The 21,061-nt window shown below is 42.5% G+C and overlaps 1 protein-coding gene across 2 annotated transcripts in view; it reads left to right on the forward strand.

Moving 5' to 3' along the window:
• The window catches only part of LOC143770236 (uncharacterized), a 75,535-nt gene extending 63,839 nt beyond the window's left edge, over window positions 1-11,696 (forward strand). The window contains exons 2-5 of one of the 2 annotated variants that reach the window (XM_077259657.1): window positions 3,995-4,328; window positions 7,306-7,393; window positions 9,219-9,371; window positions 9,479-11,696. In XM_077259657.1, coding sequence (XP_077115772.1) covers window positions 7,308-7,393; window positions 9,219-9,371; window positions 9,479-9,716 — 477 coding nt within the window. In that variant the 5' untranslated portion in view covers window positions 3,995-4,328; window positions 7,306-7,307 and the 3' untranslated portion in view covers window positions 9,717-11,696. Of the gene's footprint in view, window positions 1-3,994; window positions 4,329-7,061; window positions 7,104-7,305; window positions 7,394-9,218; window positions 9,372-9,478 lie in introns of those variants that run through there. The other variant, XM_077259658.1, reaches the window with a different exon arrangement.
• The last annotated feature ends 9,365 nt before the right edge of the window (window positions 11,697-21,061 follow it).

The raw sequence follows: 21,061 nt of genomic DNA on the forward strand, positions 1-21,061 counted from the left end.
ATCTTCCTCACATAATGAATTACTCTTATTTTGCATTCTTTAAATTTGATGTGATGAGATCATAAAAGTGAAGCCTAAATTTGGAACCTGCATCTTGAAAGCTTCTCATTAAAGGGGTTGTCCAGGTTTGGGGTTAAAGTCTGCAGTCACTCTATGTGACTGCAGACCTGTGTATCCTCGTAGCTCACAGTGTCCGCGCTATGAGGATTCACCAGTGACCGTACCGGAAGTAGGCAAGTGTGTGACGAAAATATGTGATTTGCATAGATGCAGTCACATGCCGACTAGACGTGCAGGTGTACTGAACTAGGCTAGACAAGTCTAGTTGGAATGTGACCATAAGTATTCAAATTGGCATCAAAACCAACTTATAGCAAAGATTGTCTTCAAGTTACACCAAACTCAGGTGAAGAATATCCCCCAGTCCAGGAACTCGACCAGCAGTAGAAAAAGCTACTTTTTACAGCCCAACTTATCTTCTTGGGGCACAGATAAGTCTTTGGAGGGCGAGTGGAAACCAGAGAACCAGGAGGAAACCCACACACACACACGGGGAGAACATACAAACTCCTTGCAGATGTTGACCTTGGTGAGATTTCACCCCAGGACCCTAGCGCTGCAAGGCTGCAGTGCTAACCACCGAGTCTCTTTAAGGTCAACAAGTTCAAACAACCCGGCAGAGTCGGTTTCTACAGAATTTTGTGACAAAACACATATGAGTAATGCCGAAACTTAACAGATAAATGTTCAAAAAGTTATGTTGCAGGTCAAAAAGTTCTAACCTGTACTGAAAGGAATTGTCCGGTCCGGAGTTTTCAGAGCAGAAAGTTAACTCAACTAACGTTTTGGAGGAGTTTTGAGATTTGGAAGAGGATTTGAAGAGTTTCCTTCTCAGCTTCTGCTCCAAAAACACAACATGGCCTTAGGCCTTCTTCACATGTCCGTTTTTTGTGGCCGTATAACCAGCATTGTTTTTTTCTGTACAGGAATCACCAGGATGTGTGAAGGAGGCCTTATAAAGTTTTGTTCCTGAAACGTCTTTTAAGAGCCTTTTGTTTTGGAGCATTTTTCCATCAGAAGACACATTCCAAGAAATGACATGTACTTTATTTTCTCCTATCAGGTGTCTGTCAATATCTAAAGCTGAAGTAAAAAGCTCAAAATAGTGAACATATGACCAGAAAGTCATTTTACCAAAAAAAAAAAATGAATAGGAAAAGCCTTTTCAAGCATTTTTTTGTGATTTTTCCAAGAGTTTTTTTTTTTCAGCAGATCTACTTTAAAAGAATCATCAAAAAACTCTATGTGCGTGTACCTTTATCCGATCTTGCTGCGTAGCTGCTTTTTAGCTTCCACTTAAACTCTCCTTGAGGCATTTACAAGCTGCCAGAATTTTTATTTATTTAAAGGGATATAACGAACTTTGAGATCTGTATCACAAAACTGGAATTAAAGGGATTTTTAAGATAGGTCATCAATGTCACTTGAATAGGGTGTTCTTATTTTTCTCACCTTTATAGAGAAGATTTTGTTTTTTAAAAACAGCATCATTCCTTTTCACTTAAATGGAGATGAGCTGCAATACCAAACATCGCCACTGGGCAAGGGTGGTGCTGTTTGTCTAATTGAGGTTGATTTCATTTTCTACAATCTTAATTGAGAAGCAAGGGTGGTGCTGATTGTAGAAAATAAAATCAACCTAAATTAGGCAATCTTAACCCCTTCACCCCCGGAGCTTTTTCCGTTTTTCCGTTTTCGTTTTTCGCTCCCCTCCTTCCCAGAGCCATAACTTTTTTATTTTTCTGTCAATTTGGCCATGTGAGGGCTTATTTTTTGCGGGACGAGTTGTACTTTTGAACGACATCATTGGTTTTACCATGTCGTGTACTAGAAAACGGGAAAAAAATTCCAAGTGCAGTGAAATTGCAAAAAAAGTGCAATCCCACACTTGTTTTTTGCTTGCCTATTTTGCTAGGTTCACTAAATGCTAAAACTGACCTGCCATTATGATTCTCCAGGTCAGTACGAGTTCATAGACACCTAACATGACTAGGTTCTTTTTTACCTAAGTGGTGAAAAAAAATTCCAAACTTTGCAAAAAAATAAATAAATAAAATTGCGCTATTTTCCGATACCCGTAGCGTCTCCATTTTTCGTGATCTGGGGTCGGGTGAGGGCTTATTTTTTGCGTGCCGAGCTGGCATTTTTAATGATAGCATTTTGGTGCAGATACGTTCTTTTGATCGCCCGTTATTGCATTTTAATGCAATGTTGTGGCGACCAAAAAAACGTAAATCTGGCGTTTCGATTTTTTTTTTCATTACGCCGTTTAGCGATTAGGTTAATGCTTTTTTTTTATTGATAGATCGGGCGATTCTGAACGCGGCGATACCAAATATGTGTAGGTTGGGTTTTTTTTTTATTGATTTATTTTGATTGGGGCGAAAGGGGGGTGATTTAAACTTTTATATTTTTTTTATTTTTTTCACATTTTTTTTTACTTTTTTTTTTAACTTTTACCATGCTTCTATAGCCTCCATGGGAGGCTAGAAGCAGGCACAGCCCGATCGGCTCTGCTACATAACAGCGATCATCAGATCGCTGTTATGTAGCTAAAATGCAGGTGTGCTGTGAGCGCCGACCACAGGGGGGCGCTCACAGCCACCGGCGATCAGCAACCATAGAGGTCTCCAGGACCTCTATGGTTACAATGTACAAGCATCGCCGACCTCCGATCATGTGACGGGGGTCGGCGATGCGCTCATATCCGGCCGCACGGCCGGATGCGGTAGTTAAATGCCGCTGTCTGAGTTTGACAGCGGCATTTAACTAGTTAATAGCGGCGGGTGATCGCGATTTCACCCGCCGCTATTGCGCGCACATGTCAGCTGTAAAAAACAGCTGACATGTCGCGACTTTGATGTGCGCTCACCGCCGGAGCGCACATCAAAGCGGGGGTCCCGACATGTGACGTACTATTCCGTCACATGTCGGGAAGGGGTTAAGTTAGGAGCAGAAGAGTTTGTGTTTTCTCATCTGAAAAAAATCAGGTCGATTATGCTAATCACACACTGATCAGAGTGTGATCACACTGTGATCAGATTCTCTTGAAGGAGGAGAAGATGGAGAATAAAAGTCTCCATCTTCTCCATTCTGTCAGTCTATGGAAACCGGACTGCACTCAGATGTCATCCGAGTGCAGTTCAATGGTTTGCACAGACTCATTGACTTGCAATGGACGAGTACGATCCAAATAGATCAAATTTAGGCGTGCAGTGATTTTTTTTTATAGGACGGAGCCAGTCTTTTAAAAATGATCATCAATGATCTGATGTTTTGTTAGATTGAACTAAGACCAAAAATAGGGCAATGTGCCCTTAGGACTCGTGCACATGGTCATCCGACAAAATATCAGACTAATGTTATTCTATGGGGCCTCTCACATGTCCGATTTTGTTCTTGGACCGAGCAGGCACAATTTATATATATATATTATCTTAAATTTTGTGGTTTAGCCTTTTTTTATTTTACTAACGCCTCTAATTTTAAAAAGATGATGAAAATAATAATGAAAATAATAATAATATATACTGTATATAATATATATATATTTCTTAAATTTTGTGGTTTAGCCTTTTTTTATTTTACTAACTCCTCTAATTTTAAAAAGATGATGAAAATAATAATGAAAATAATAATAATATATACTGTATATAATATATATATATCTCTTAAATTTTGTGATTTAGCCTTTTTTTATTTTACTAACTCCTCTAATTTGAAAATGATGATGAAAATAATAATAAAAATAATAATTATAATATATAAATATATATATAATATATATATATTTTTTTTTTTTATTTTGTGATTTAGCCTTTTTTTTATTTTACTAACTCCTCTAATTTTAAAAAGATGATGAAAATAATAATGAAACTAATAATAATAATAATTATTATTATTATTATTATTACAAAGATGTATATTTTTTCAGAAGTTGGACATGTCTGCCTTTTCGGAGATGAGATAAATGAACTTGACGGGAATTCTGCCTTAATTGAGACTTAGTCAAACACTGTTGTTCTTTGCCTCCCTGCGTGACGTCATCCTCATCATCATCACCATCACCATCATCATCATCATCATCCTGCACATGACCTCCCCTGCAGGTCAGGCAGCATATAAAGGAGTCCCAGGCACAGCTGCAGTCAGGGGGGACAAAGCCTTATAGAACAGCACTTATTTCTTGGACTGAACACTCTGCCAGGGAAAGAAAACCCAAAAAGGAGAATTTCTGAAGACAAGACAGCCAAGCTATAAATAAGAAGGTGAGTGGCGCTCATCCAAAATTTTACTCTTTTAATTCAATTCATAACTGAATTCTAAAAATTCTATTTTTTTTTAACATCATGCCCATTGGACTTACAGCTTATTATACTACTTGATACAATGTATTCACAGTTTTGTAAATATTTGTTCTTTTTTTATTTACCATTTGTATCTTTTCCACATTTCACATCTTTTCCCTGGATGTAGAAGAGCTGAAATTGCTACTTAAGTCTTAAGAGATACTTTATTTGCCTGTCATAATATTAAGCTTATAACTTTGGATATTGAAGTAGTTTTACGTGCAGTCCCATGTAAAAGTCAAGCTTGCCAAAGGCAAACGCTATCTGCATTTCACATCTGTTAGGCAGGAATTAAAGTTTTACACTGGACGCTAAAAACAGATGCATAGTGTTCAGTTTTCATTGCCAAGTTGTAAAACAGTCTGCGCCTAATTTCCCCATGGCGGGCAGAGACTTGCAAATTCTACTGGGCTTTCTGATGCAATGTAATATAAGGGTTGCAGTGTGCCGGCTCTGCTTGTCCCTAAGGCAATGTAATCCTCCCAGCACGTAGTGGGCTTCCTTATCCTTACTACTACTTTTAAATCCCAGGTTTAAAATATAGAAAAGTAACAAGACGTGCCCTAAGATAGAACCAATAATGATCCAACCACTAATTCTGATATCTAAAATGATCCAACCTCCAGTTCTTATATCTAAAACGATCCAACCTCCAGATCTTAAATCTAAAATGATCCAACCTCCAGATCTTATATCTAAAATGATCCAACCTCCAGATCTTATATCTAAAATGATCCAACCTCCAGATCTTATATAAAAAATGATCCAACCTCCAGATCTTATATCTAAAATGATCTAAACTCCAGTTCTTATATCTAAAATGATCCAACCTCCTGATCTTATATATAAAATGATCCAACCTCCAGATCTTATATCTAAAATGATCCAACCTCCAATTCTTATATCTAAAATGATCCAACCTCCAGATCTTATATCTAAAATGATCCAACCTCCAGATCTTATATAAAAAATGATCCAACCTCCATATCTTTTATCTAAAATGATCCAAACTCCAGTTCTTATATCTAAAATGATCCAACCTCCAGTTCTTATATCTAAAATGATCCAACCTCCAGATCTTATATATAAAATGATCCGACCTCCAGTTTTTATATCTAAAATGATCCAACCTCCAGATCTTATACCTAAAATGATCCCACCTCCAGTTCTCATATCTAAAATGATCCAACCTCCAGATCTCATATCTAAAATGATCCAACCTCCAGATCTTATATCTAAAATGATCCAACCTCCAGTTCTTATATCTAAAATGATCCAACCTCCAGTTCTTATATCTAAAATGATCCAACCTCCAGATCTCATATCTAAAATGATCCAACCTCCAGTTCTTATATCTAAAATGATACAACCTCCAGTTCTTATATCTAAAATGATCCCACCTCCAGCTCTTATATCAAAAATGATCCCACCTCCAGTTCTTATATCTAAAATGATCCAATTTCCAATTCCGATATCTAAAATTATCCAATCTCTAGTTCTCTAAGGCACTAAAATAGTGAGGCGAGATATATATATATATATATATATATATATATATATATATATATATATATATATATATATATATATATATATATATATATATATATATATATATATATACATATTTTTTATTATATATATATATATATATAATATATATATATATATATATATATATATATATATATATATATATATATATATAGAGAGAGAGAGATATCAGTGTATAGTTCATAACATATGCAATCTGGCACATTCAGCTCTGCTCCATCCAATACTTTAGGTACTAATGCAATAGTAATAAGTTGTGCTCCCATGTTGGATAGTAAAATGCATCTTAAAAGGAAAGCATGGGTGTAAGCCAAGTCTAGCTATGCACTATCCTTTAGTACATGGCTTATGTAGCAAATTTTTATTTTAGGCTGGCCGTGCTTATAAATAGCCATGGTATATGTAAATTATCTGTAGGAGAGAAGTAATACTCCGCAGTGGTGACAGATACATGTATTAGTAGATAAAGCCTGCCGGAATATTATCAATGAATATTTGGGAAAGGGTCATAATGACACATAGGAAACCAGTGCTATAGGTAATATTCCATGTCTGGTATAAGCTGAGATATGGGGCGCTGATTGCAGGGACTGCAGCAGAGCTTCTCTAATTTTTTGTGTGCCTGCATGTGACTTCCATGACCAGAAAGGAGTAACTGGCCCAAAATTAATTTTTTTTGGCTTGTTGTTATAAAATCAATTGGATCTGGCTAAATTATGGAGGTCAAGTTCAGAGATGCCTACTTTGCAATTTTCTGATATATCAGGAGAGAATTTATTGTATTTGTAATCGACATAGCACCAAGATAAAATCTTGATATCGGGGGCTCACAATCTAATCTCCCTGTAGTAATGGTGGTCCATGATTAGAATAAAAAAAGAAACTATGCGTCTACAGAAATAGCACCACTCTAGTCTAGTGGTCATATCTGGTATTGCAGCTTTCCCGACGACGCGTACGCTTCTTGGGTTTGTGACTTTCCCTTTTCAGTGAAGTATGCAGGTGTATCATTGCCGTCAGGCAGGGAGTGTTTCCATTACATTAGTCATTGCTTTTTGCCGCTGCTCTCCCACAGTCTTGTCATTACTTGATGCTTCAATTAAGGAGCAGACGGAGGCTAAACTCTTCTGTATGACCCAGGTTATTGTGTTACTTTCTTAACAATAGCGCATGGCTCAGACTACTTCCTCTATTATATTATGTCCCTTGCATTTACTATTTTTGCTCTGTCCCAATGCCAAAATTTCAGAAAACAATGAGCCCAAAATCATAGTATAAATTTAGCCCACTTGGAGGACATTGTGGGCATTGTGTACTGATCATGTTGTTCTCTTTCCCGCAGTCATGGCTCTTCGTGGATGTCTGATCTTGTCTTTCCTTGTGATGACAATCAATGTGTGCTGCGCTCACTGGATGGGGAACAGGGACAGGTGAGATTATTGTAAAGTCTTTACTAATATCCCATTTATTTACTAATTAGGAATGCCTGTATCAAACCTTGGTGGCTAGGATCTGAAGGGGGGATCTGTCACCAGGTCAAGAATATTCTGTGTTTGCTTTTAGTTTATTCCCATTACTCCCCTTGAGTATTACATTTTTTGTTTTCTTTTAATCCACCGTACGGTTCCAGAGATATGGGCTTTTTTCTATGGCACTAATTTTTATAGTATTTACGAGGGGGCGTGGCTCACAGGGTAATTATGCAGAGCAGCCTACAGACACGCCCCAGAGGATCCTGTGAGTGACACATCCCTGGTAAAAGCCATAAAAATGTGAGCAGAATAAAAAGGCAAATATCTCTGAAACCGTGTAGTGGATTTAAAACAAAAAAACAAACTGAATACGCGGAACAGCAGAAATAAAATAACACCGAAAACTGGCCACTTTTGACCTGGTAAAATGTCCTCTTTAAAAGTGTTAGAATATAAAAAAACACATCATACATTGTCAGACTGAAGAACACCAGAGGATTTGATTTTGAGGGCCCACGTTTCTCCCCCACTGAAGAGCCCCATAGCAGTTGTAAGGTTTGCACTATGAACTCTCCTGAAGGAGAAGCAAGGGCCTACCAGATGATTCTCCGGTTCTCTGGTGGGCCAGTCCAACCCTGATTTCATATGATCATTAGGGTCCCAGGATCCCTACTGATCACTTAAATGTGGGTTCAGTGACCTCTGTTGGAGTGAGGCAGTCATGCCTACTAATCTATTGATGGTCTATAGGATGAAATGTATAGTGCTTGGCTATCTCTATCAATCTCATAGACCATGAATGGTCCAAAGATGCTCATACACTTTAGACAAGTTAGTCAATAAACAATTACTCCACCACATTACTCTTACTCATGTATTCAATCAGGTGTAAAGGATTAAGCTTGTTTAATTCCAAAATACTCAAACCTTTTTTCACATTAGTGGTCAAGGGAAAGAAGAGTTGAGACACCTCCACAAACATTAGATAGTGCACCAATCTCTTCTAAATTGATACAGTTGGCTTTACGGATCACATCCACATTAAGTGAAAGTTGGCTGAACTTGTCCATTTTGGTCAACCACCTGACATGTATGGAGGCCTTCCAACTCTCCCCCCGACAAATGATGTTGGGTGAGAAAAGGATCATGCAGTTTAGAGTTTTAATGGTGATCTTTTCGAGATAAAGTTGACCTGACCACTCTTCTATATGGAGGAGTCAGCCTGACAGCTATCTCATGTTTATGGCCAGCTTTACTCTGACAAGTCAAAAGGTGTCTGTAAAAATAGGACCATTCTCAAGTTGTTTCAAATCGTGACCTTCAACCAAAGGTCCGTACGTCCTAATAAAGATTAGAGTCTGCATGCACCATTTGTAACTGTTCCGATGTCTATGACCACCTTAAGGCTAATATCTTGTATATTACGTTTGTCTCAGAAATTTTCAATGTTCTATCTCCCAAAACATTACTTGAGGTCCTTCAGCATCTGGATCTTAGTGTTCCAACACAATTGGCTGGTATGGACCAGTGATCATTAATCATACTCAATAAATATGGGTCAGAGTAAGAGTTAAAGATCAAGTGTGGATCTGAGATTAGTAGGAAATGGCAGTAGGAGCCCCCAAAGAACTCATTTTTGAAGGTCAAGAGGATGATCTAGGGAAACAATTTTTTAACAGTCACTTACAGTAATAGTATGGCCGATGCTTTCATCAACGTAGATAAGAGAGATAAGCGAAGCTCTGATTATTATCATGACTAATGACGTTCCTTTTTCTCGTAGGCGAATGCCACCTCCGATAGAATCATTCCTGGAAAAGCTAAAAGACCTTTCAGACCAGAGACAAAAACGAGATGTAGGAGACAGCAACAATGATGTATCTACTGAGGAAGTCACAAAAAAAGAAGAAGCACCAACTGGTCAGAATGCCTTAAGGTAAAGGAAGACAAATGTTGTTGGCAAATTAACTGTTCTTTTAGCGGATAGTCTTTATTTGCCACCTTGACCGTGATCAATAAAATTTATATTCTTTTTTTTTCTAGTTCATTGTTGCACCTGAGAGAGAAGCGTTACGCCGCACCCAGCAGCAATCGCGGCTGTCATTTAGGAACCTGCCAGATTCAGAATTTAGCCAACATGCTTTACCGACTTGGGAACAACAACTACAAAGAAGGGTCAAACAGAGACACCAATGACCCCTTAGGATATGGCAGAAGACGTCGTTCCTTACTCCGGGAGAAGGAATGGACTGACTCATCCGAAACTTTACTAGCCACATAGATAATCTGCATCTTACTTGCTCACTCCACAAGCCAAAGAAGAAACTATACTGGTAATTACAATGACATAGAGAGCTGAATTTCGTGGTCTTTAGGTCATCCTGTGGAGTAAATCCAAAAGCCAAGCTCGGAGATGTATGCTCCTGTGTGGTCAGGCTGCAGGCGATCTGTCACAGAACCTGAAGATTACGCCAGCGTGTAGTGACGCACATGCTTTATTCTAGACGGAACCAAGATTTGTGCACTGATCCGAGTGTTAGTAAAACTATCCCTTCTGCTACACCTTTCCCCGTATAGAAAATCGAAAAACTACTATCCCCAGGACTATGCTTTCCAACAATAATAATGTAATGTGCTTTAAAGCTACTGTGTAACTCCGTGTGCCAAGAATAATATTATAAAGTTGTATCTAGAGTGACGTCAATGTCGTTGCTTTGCAATTTTCATGAATGATACAATGACCTTAGTGCTTTCAGCGTGCCCACAGGATGCAGGTGGGGAAAAAAGAAGGGAATTGCTTTCCACTTGTGTACTGTTCTTTTTTTAAATGTTTGCTTGGCAAAAGGAGATAGATGTTTACATCGAGAAGAGAGGTCGATTCCAAAACAAAACATTTCCTCCTTTTTCTTTGTTTTCTACCTCTTGGAAGAAGGCCACAAGTCATGACTTTTTTTTCCTTTGCACTAGATATTATAAGAAAACGGGTATCGGCATGAAGCATAACCATACCGTTCAAGGTCTTAAAGCCCCAGAAAAATACATGTCCACTATAATTATTGTAAACATCAAAGACACTCAGGTTTGAGTGGAATTTCTGAGGACCTATCACAAACCATAAATATGTAATTTATTTAGTTTTTTTGCATTTGGTGTAAATGCTGCCGTTCTCCTGAATCCGTTGTTGTTTTTCTTTTGTTTCTGCACATCTCCGTTCCTGAGATATGGCCCTTTTATCTCTGCATATAAATCTAGTCTTGTTAGCCAAGAAGGCGTGTCCTCAACGCTTCTCTGTGGGCAGGTTTCTGAGGACCACACCCTCTTGGCTACCAAGGGTAGATTTGTATACAAGGAAGAAGGGGCCATATCTCGGGAACGGAGAGGCGCAGGAAAAAAAGAAAAACAGCATCGGATTCAGGAGAACAGCGGTTTTTACACCAGATAAGAAATTTACATATTATTGGTAAGTGACAGGTCATCATTAAATAGGATACCAAAAGAAATTGTCCTTAATGAAGTTGTCAAGACTTAGACTTTCTTTTTCTTTTTAGACAAAGCACTGCATTTTTGCATTTTTTTTTTCTAGCCATTCATTGATATTATAGCTTAGCTCCATTCACTTGCATAGTGATGAACTGCAATATCAGACGTGGCCTGTGATCAAGAATGGCACTGTTTCTGGAAAAAAAAAGATTTTTTTTTCCCAATTTTGTGCCAGTACTTTAAGTTTATTGCATCACACTGGAGTATGCTTAGTTAAAAGAAAGTAGTTCACTAATTTACTAGCTGGAAATTAAAGGAATGCATGGTGACAGATAATGATGGTGTCAGAATGGTTGGACCAAAGGACATAAGGTATGCTGCAACCCTATGGATCTCAATATGGCGGTCAGGACCAACTCATAAAACCCCCAGATCTGAAGACGTATCCCTTGCATTAGACAATTCCTTTAAGGCGTCGTTCATGTGATGTGAAGACGAGGAGATGTAGTCAGAGCACTTTGTCGTAGGTTTCACTGTACTACATGAGATATTCCGGTCAGGAAAAGTATATATATATTGTAAACATATCGGAGATGTAAATATATCTATCCACATTCTGCAGATATTTATAGTTTTTACATTTTATTTTATAAGTATTTTAAATTAATATTTCTAAGTTATAAATGGTTGGGATTGATGATGATTTTATAAAACTAATTATTATTATGTGCTGAATAACGTGTGTTTGATGTTCACCGATTAAAGGATGTTTATGCAATCCAAGGCGTAGTGTGATGTCTAGATAAATGCTACAAGGAGGGTCAATATATGGGTTGTGGGTCGAGACGAGCAAATCTATTTGCAGGACCCTCGTCCAGAGGCCGCGTCCATATTCCGTACAAACCGCCTCCTTTCTGGTGACATCCGCGGCTCTCTTAGCCGGCATGGAGTGATATCATGAGCGCAATGATGACATCACGCCAGGCCAGCTAGTGAAAAGATGATCCGAGGAGGCAGTTTGCAAGGCTCCCGTCTACGGAATAATGACTTGGCCACTTGATAAGGGTCTTGTAAATCAATACTCTCTAATTATGGGTGTTTGTTATGAACACATTGCATATACAGTGGTGGTGGTAACTATTTCCCACAGTATTATACTTGATCGTAGCCCAGAAAAGATTCTAAGATTGAAAGCAGACATCACTTTTTAACAGTGGGAAACCCCTTTAAATCATAAAAAAGTCCCACATTGTAGCTCAGTCCCACATTGTACCTCAGTCCCTCGTTGTTGCTCAGTCCCACGTTGTAGCTCAGCCCCACGTTGTAGCTCAGCCCCACGTTGTAGCTCAGCCCCACGTTGTAGCTCAGTCCCACATTGTAGCTCAGTCCCACATTGTAGCTCAGTCCCTCGTTGTTGCTCAGTCCCACATTGTAGCTCAGTCCCATATTGTAGCTCAGTCCCACATTGTAGCTCAGCCCCACATTGTAGCCCAGTCCCACATTGTAGCTCAGTCCCATATTGTAGCTCAGTCCCACATTGTAGCTCAGCCCCACATTGTAGCCCAGTCCCACATTGTAGCTCAGTCCCACATTGTAGCTCAGTCCCACATTGTAGCTCAGTCCCATATTGTAGCTCAGTCCCACATTGTAGCTCAGCCCCACATTGTAGCCCAGTCCCACATTGTAGCTCAGCCCCACATTGTAGCTCAGTCCCTCGTTGTTGCTCAGTCCCACATTGTAGCCCAGTCCCACATTGTAGCCCAGTCCCACATTGTAGCCCAGTCCCACATTGTAGCCCAGTCCCACATTGTAGCCCAGTCCCACATTGTAGCCCAGTCCCACATTGTAGCCCAGTCCCACATTGTAGCTCAGTCCCATATTGTAGCCCAGCCCCATTGATGTCAATAGAGCTGAGCTACAAAATCAAGCACAATCCACACTCTTGCTGTTTCTGGAAGAAAGCCGCCATTTTTCTCTCACTTTTAATAGTAGGAGATGACAATTGTAGGCACGCATGACGCAATTTATTAGCGTGTGTACAGAGAAACTTTCTCGAAAGGATTAAAAAAAAATATGGCTGCAACTCAGCCCTATTGACGTGAATGAGGATGGGCTGCAATACCACACACAACCTGTGGATAGATTTGGCACTGTTTTAATAAGTAATAAACAATGTTTTCCCAATCCTCAAACCCCTTTAAATTTTTCTCTTAAAGTGGTTTTCCAACTTAGTTAAATGCATGTATTTAGGACTAAAAATTATTTATGCAACTGAGTCTCATTAATGCACCATTTGGCTTTTACAGGCTCTTGGTTTTCCTGCACATTTAATGTTGATATGATCTGTGGTCGATTCAGAAGAAATAAATGGGAAAAAAAGACACATAAAAGAGTTACCAAATACCCATTAGAGTGAGAATGTACTGACTGATGGATTCTCAGTTAACTCATTCTGCAGCCAGTGAAGCGCAGAGGTTATAGGAGGCAAAAGGTGCAAAATTTGAAATGAAACCCAATTACAAATATTTATTTAATCAGAAAGAAAAAAAAAATAATGAAAGATCTTCTGCCCATCATCCAATAGCATTAGTCCACACTCTGTATAATGGCCTTCGCATTAGTCCACACTCTGTATAATGGCCCCTGCATTAGTCCACAAGCTGTATAATGGCCCCTGCATTAGTCCCCAAGCTGTATAATGGCCCCGGCATTAGGCCAGAAGCTGTATAATGGCCCCTGTATTAGGCCACAAGCTGTATAATGGCCCCTGCATTAGTCCCCAAGCTGTATAATGGCCCTCGCATTAGTCCACACTCTGTATAATGGCCCCTGCATTAGTCCACAAGCTGTATAATGGCCCCTGCATTAGTTCACAAGCTGTATAATGGCCCCGGCATTAGGCCAGAAGCTGTATAATGGCCCCTGCATTAGGCCACAAGCTGTATAATGGCCCCTGCATTAGTCCCCAAGCTGTATAATGGCCCCTGCATTAGTTCACAAGCTGTATATTGGCCCCGGCATTGGGCCAGAAGCTGTATAATGGCCCCTGCATTAGGCCACAAGCTGTATAATGGCCTCCGCATTAGTCCACAAGCTGTATAATGGCCCCTGCATTAGTCCCCAAACTGTATAATGGCCCTCGCATTAGTCCACACTCTGTATAATGGCCTCCGCATTAGTCCACAAGCTGTATAATGGCCCCCACATTAGTCCACAAGCTGTATAATGGCCTCCGCATTACTCCACAAGCTGTATAATGGCCCTGCATTAGTCCCCAAGCTGTATGATGGCCCCTGCATTAGGCCACAAGCTGTATAATGGCCCCTGCATTAGGCCACAAGCTGTATAATGGCCCCTGCATTAGCCCACAAGCTGTATAATGGCCCCTGCATCACTCCACAAGGTGTATAATGGCCCTGCATTAGTCCCCAAGCTGTATAATGGCCCCTGCATTAGTCCCCAAGCTGTATGATGGCCCCTGCATTAGGCCACAAGCTGTATAATGGCCCCTGCATTAGCCCACAAGCTGTATAATGGCCCCTGCATCACTCCACAAGGTGTATAATGGCCCTGCATTAGTCCCCAAGCTGTATAATGGCCCCTGCATTAGTCCCCAAGCTGTATGATGGCCCCTGCATTAGGCCACAAGCTGTATAATGGCCCCTGCATTAGCCCACAAGCTGTATAATGGCCCCTGCATCACTCCACAAGGTGTATAATGGCCCTGCATTAGTCCCCAAGCTGTATAATGGCCCCTGCATTAGTCCCCAAGCTGTATGATGGCCCCTGCATTAGTCCACAAGCTGTATAATGGCCCCTGCATCAGTCCACAAGCTGTATAATGGCCCTGCATTAGCCCACAAGCTGTATAATGGCCCCTGTATTAGGCCACAAGCTGTATAATGGCCCTTGCATTAGGCCACAAGCTGTATAATGGCCCCTGCATTAGGCCACAAGCTGTATAATGGCCTCCGCATTAGTCCACAAGCTGTATAATGGCCCCCGCATTAGTCCACAAGCTGTATAATGGCCTCCGCATTAGTCCACAAGCTGTATAATGGCCCCCGCATTAGTCCACAAGCTGTATAATGGCAACGGCATTAGTCCACAAGCTGTATAATGGCCCCTGCATCAGTCCACAAGCTGTATAATGGCCCTGCATTAGTCCCCAAGCTGTATAATGGCCCCTGCATTAGTCCCCAAGCTGTATGATGGCCCCTACATTAGCCCACAAGCTGTATAATGGCCCCTGCATTAGGCCACAAGCTGTATAATGGCCCCTGCATTAGTCTACAAGCTGTATAATGGCCCCTGCATTAGTCCATAAGTTGTATAATGGCCCCTGCATTAGTCCACATGCTGTAAAATGGCCCCTGCATTAGTCCACAAGTTGTATAATGGCCGCTACATTAGTCACCACGCTGTATAAGGGCCCCTGCATTACTCCACACGCTGTATAAGGGCGCCCGCATTAGTCCACATGCTGTATAAGGGCACCCGCATTAGTCCACATGCTGTATAATGGCCCCTGCATTAGGCCAGAAGCTGTATAATGGCCCCCACATTAGTCTACAAGCTGTATAATGAGGCACATGAGGTTTCAGATGAGGCACAGAGCTTTGCAGTTACACTTCAAAATTGAGGCACAGAGATAAAGCACAGAGCTTGTCACTTACACAAAGATGAGGCACAGAGCTTGGCGGATACACATAAGAGATGAGGCACAGAGCTTGGTGCTTCCACACCAGAGACAAGGCACAGAGCTTGGCTATTATACATCAGAGATGAGGCACAAGGCTTGGTGCTTACACATCAGAGATGAGGCACAGAACTTAGTTATTATACATCAGAGATTAGACAGGAAGCTTGGCAGTTACACATCAGAGATGAGGCCCAAGGCTTGGTGGTTATTCATCAGAGATGAGTCACAGAGCTTGGTGCTTACACGTCAGAGATGGGGCACAGAGCTTGGCTATTATACATCAGAGATGAGGCACAAGGCTTGGTGGCTACACATTAGATATGAGGCACAGAGCTTGGTGCTTACACACCAGAGATGAGGCACAGAAATTAGTTATTATTCATCAGAGATGAGGCACAGAGCTTGGCAGTTACACATCAGAGATGAGACATAGAGCTTGGTGCTTACACGTCAGAGATGAGGCACAGACAGGGGCGTAATTACCACGGTCGCAGCGGTCACCGCTTCGACCGGGTCCGGCGGGTCAGGGGCCCAGAAGGTCCGAGGCACCCAACACCATGTTGCAGTGCAGGAGATTTCTCCCTCACGGCAACAGTCAGAGGTTTATCTAGGGGGAGGGGGCAGCCAGGGCATGTGAGAGATAGGAAGCAGCTCCAGTCAGCACAGTGAGACAGCTTCTCCTGCTCTGCAGCCCCGGGACAGAAGGCAAGAGCAGGGGGGAAGTGCGGGACAGGACCGAGCTGCTGTAGTCAGGAGAAGCTGAGGAGCTGCACCTTTATATCAGCCTCCCCTGTACCAGAGAGGAGAGTGTGAGATGTGTGCATGAGCTGGTATCGTGTGTGTGTGTGTGATCTGTAGTATGTGTGTGTGATCTGTAGTGTGTGTGATATCTGTAGTGTGTGTGTGTGTGTGATCTGTAATGTGTGTGTGTGATCTGTAGTGTGTGATCTGTAGTGTGTGTGTGATCTATAGTGTGTGATCTGTAGTGTGTGTGTGATCTGTAGTGTGTGTTCTGTAGTGTGTGTGTGTGTGATATCTGTAGTGTGTGTGTGATCTGTAGTGTGTGTGTGTGTGTGTGTGAGATCTGTAGTGTGTGATCTGTAGTATGTGTGTGATCTGTAGTGTGTGTGATATCTGTAGTGTGTGTGTGTGTGTGTGATCTGTAGTGTGTGATCTGTAGTGTGTGTGATCTGTAGTATGTGTGTGTGTGTGATCTGTAGTCTGTGTGTGATCTGTAGTGTGTGTGTGATCTGTAGTGTGTGTGCGATCTGTAGTGTGTGTGTGATCTGTAGTATGTGCGTGATCTGTAGTGTGTGTGTGTGATCTGTAGTGTGTGTGTGTGATCTGTAGTGTGTGTGTGATCTGTAGTGTGTGTGTGTGTGATCTGTAGTGTGTTCGTGTGTGTGTGATCTGTAGTGTGTGTGTGTGATCTGTAGTGTGTGTGTGAGGCAGGGGCGTAACTACCACGGTCGCAGTGGTCGCCGCTGCGACTGGACCTGGCAGGTCAGGGGCCCGGCAGGTCAAAGGCACCCGACTGCCCCCGCCGCCGCATTGAACTATACTGGCGTCTATGACGCCCGTACAGTTCAAAGAAATGATGGCGGACAGAGCGTCAGCTGACACTTCCTCTCTCATCATTCCCCTCTGCCTCTGACACTGCAGGTGATGACATCACTTCATCGTGCACCCACTGTCTGCAGGACCCAGGCAGTGCAGCATCTACACAGGTGATGGTGGCAGCCATATTAGCAGAGCCTGTGGTGGCTGCTGGGTCCGAGGAACATTCGGCTCTGGATCTGTCGGGGGGCACGTGGACCTATCCGCCTAGGAGGGGCATGCCACAGCCACTCAGCCATGTGGATGATCCAGGGATGAACATGGAGGTGTATGGGACCAGCGGCAGTGAGGTGTGCCTGCTGCCCGTGTGTCGCCGTCTTCGGCCCCCAGCGTCCCTGGCCCCCTGCGACACTAGCCCCGTTTCCTCCCTGCTCTCCCATGCCTCATGTCCTCGTAGGTCCCCAGGTTCAGGTCATTGTGCGCCTCCAGGCGCCCGTATGCGCCTTGTCTCTCCTCCCCTGGTCCCCCAATGCTCCCCATCTCCCATGCCCCGAGTCCTCCTGCTCCTCCCATGCATTCCCAGCCCCTTGTCCCCATGTGACCCGTCTGCCCTGCTCTCAAGTCTCCCCTGTTCTCTTTCTCACCATGTGTTCCCCATCTACCCTGTCCTCGTAATCCCTGTGCCCCCTTCTTCCCTGCTCCTAAGCCTCCCCGTCTTCCCCTGTTCCCTTGCAACTCCGTCTACTTGCCTCCCTATCTACTCTGCCCTCGGAGTCCCCTTGTGTCCTCTTGTGCCTGTCTCCCTTGCCCCCTAGTCTCCGTGTGTCCCCTTGTGCCCTTCTCCTCTTCTTCCTGGTCCCCATGAGTCCCCTTGTGCTTGTGTCCCTTGTTCCCATGTGTAGCCTTGTGTCAGTCTCCCTTGCCCACTAGTCCCTGTGTGTCTCCTTGTGCCTGTCTCCTTTGTCCCCTTGTGCTTGTGTCCCTTGTCCCCGTGTGTCCACTTGTGTCAGTCTCCCTTGCCCACTAGTCCCCTTGTGCCCTTCTCCCCTGCCTCCTAGTCCGCATGTGTCCCCTTGTGCCTGTCTTCCTTGCTCCCTAGCCCCCCTGTGTCACCATTGTGCCTGTCTCCCGTAGCCCCCTTGTGTCCTTCTCCCCTGCCCCATTGTCACCATTTGCCTGTGTCTTTCTCAATGCACCTGCACCTGCATTATACTATGAGGGGGGCTGCATTATATTCTATGGGGGTTACATTATATTCTATGGTGGGGCTGCATTATACTTTTGTGGGGTGGCTGCATTATACTCTGTGGGGTGGCTGCATTATACTATATGTGAGCTGCGTTATACTGTATCGAGGACTATGGGGAATACATTATACTGTATGAAGAACTATGGGGTGCATTATACTATGAGAAGTGAATTGTACAGCATGGATGATGATGGCGGTGCATTATACTATATGGAGCACTATGAGGAGTGTATTATACTATATGGAGGACTGAGCAGTGTATTTTAATATATGGAGGACTATGAGGAGTGTATAATACTATATGGAGGACTGAGGAGTGTATAATACTATATGGAGGACTATGAGGGATGCATTATACTATATGGAGCACTATGAGCAGTGTATTATACTATATGGAGGACTGAGGAGTGTAGTATACTATATGGAGGACTGAGGAGTGTATAATACTATATGGAGGACTATGGGGGATGCATTATACTATATGGAGCACTATGAGCAGTGTATTAAACTATATGGAGCACTATGAGGAGTGTATTTTAATATATGGAGGACTATGAGGAGTGTGTTATACTATATGGAGGACTGAGGAGTGTATAATACTATATGGAGGACTATGGCGAGTGTATTATACTATTGTACTATATGGAGGACTATGGAGAGTGTATTATACTATATGGATGACTATGAACTGTGCAGAATATTATATAGAGGACTATGGGGGTGCATTATATTATAAGGAGTACTATGGGGGTGTATTATACTTCTTATATGGATCCCCATGACTTCTATGTAAGCCCCTGATCAGTATAATGGTTTATTTTCTTTTATAAATTACATAACAATGGCAGTACGGGGGACAGATATATACCAGGATGGGGCACTGGATAGTTACACCACTGAGGTCACACTATACAACTTTGCAATAAAGCTATATTGTGCGAAATGAATAGGGAAAATCTGAATTTGGGTGGAAAATATGTTTGCATGGTTGGGGAGGCCCCATTTGAAAGTTCGCATCGGGGCCCATAACTTTCTAGTTACGCCACTGGGCACAGAACTTAGTAATTATACATCAGAGATGAGGCACAGAGCTTGGCGGTTACACATCAGAGGTGAGGCCCAAAACTTGGTGGTTATTCATCAGAAATGAGGCACAGAACTTGGCAGTTACCCCCTGAAATGAGAACAGTGTCTTACCACAGCTCACAATGTAACTCACTGGGTTCAGTAAGTTGGATCAGTCTCAGTCTCAGGTCACTCAGTTAAAGTAGGGTAATATGGCGTATACAAGTCCACCAAACAGGCTGCACGCTTGAAGCGGTTCCCAAATACTTGCAATATTTCGGGTCGTCCTTGTATTCACAGAGTGCTCACTCACCTCTGCCCAATAGTAGCAGCAGTTTAGAGCAAGTTGACAGTGTATGTAGCAGTCCAAAACCACCATGTTGGATCTCAGGGTCTATATATACTCAATGATCTGATTGTGTGGTATGAACTTCTTCATTGTTGACTGCGCCCATCTTCTTTCACCGAGTATCTCACTTTGGTGTTTTATGAGCAACGGAACAAGATGCAGCCCATATAACACTGGTGGATCTGTGACTAATGGACCCAAAGAAAGCTGAGAGGATGAGTAACCGCTATGGAATTAAAAACATGTTGAAAATTGTTTTCCAAATAAGCCGATGTATCTCATATACTGTTAGAAGGCATGCAACAGCACTAGAACATGGCAAAAATTCCTTCAATCTGGTCTTCACCTTCCATGGTAGAAAAATGTTAGAGAGAATTAAAAGCAATTTGCTGAAGTTGTCAGGTTTAGAGGTGAATTTTACACCCAGTAAATTACTGCGATCAGACAGACACAGGACCTGAGCAAGTCAATACTGCATATAGTGATACAGCCCTATGGTTAATGCTAGTACTCAATGTTGAGCTGTGGTTCCTTGGGCTAAAAATTGTGTTGAGGGCTCATCCACCAGCTCTATCTACAGCTCTTGATCCACTTTAACAGGTTGGACCAAGATCATCACTTATCCCTTAATCATTGGGCTCCATTTAAGCAAGGAATTTGGGACATAATCAGTGGAGGTCCAAACTGTGGGACCCCAATGATCACAAATACAGGGGTTATGAATCTTGCATGAACGTAGCAGCAGTTGAGCATGCAAAATGGCGTTCCATTCACACTGGGAACTTGGGACATCCATTCAGTGAGATAATGACTGCTGGTACAATTAGACACTTATCACCTATGCTGTGGAAAAGTGAAAAGTGTCAATCTTGGGGTACCGTCACACTAAGCGACGCTGCAGCGATAGCGACACCGATGTCGATCGCTGCAGCGTCGCTGTTTGATCGCTGGAGAGCTGTCACACAGACCGCTCTCCAGCGACCAACGATGCCGAGGTCCCCGGGTAACCATCGGGTTGCTAAGCGCAGGGCCGCGCTTAGAAACCCGATGTTTACCCTGGTTACCAGCGTAAAAGTAAAAAAAACAAACAGTACATGCTCACCTGCGCGTCTCCCAGCGTCTGCTTCCTGACACTGACTGAGCTCCGGCCCTAACAGCACAGCGGTGACGTCACCGCTGTGCTTTCACTTTCTCTTTAGGGCCGGATCTCAGTCAGAGCAGGAA

The sequence above is a fragment of the Ranitomeya variabilis genome, chromosome 4 (genome assembly GCF_051348905.1).
Source record: "Ranitomeya variabilis isolate aRanVar5 chromosome 4, aRanVar5.hap1, whole genome shotgun sequence".
Taxonomy (NCBI): domain Eukaryota; kingdom Metazoa; phylum Chordata; class Amphibia; order Anura; family Dendrobatidae; genus Ranitomeya; species Ranitomeya variabilis.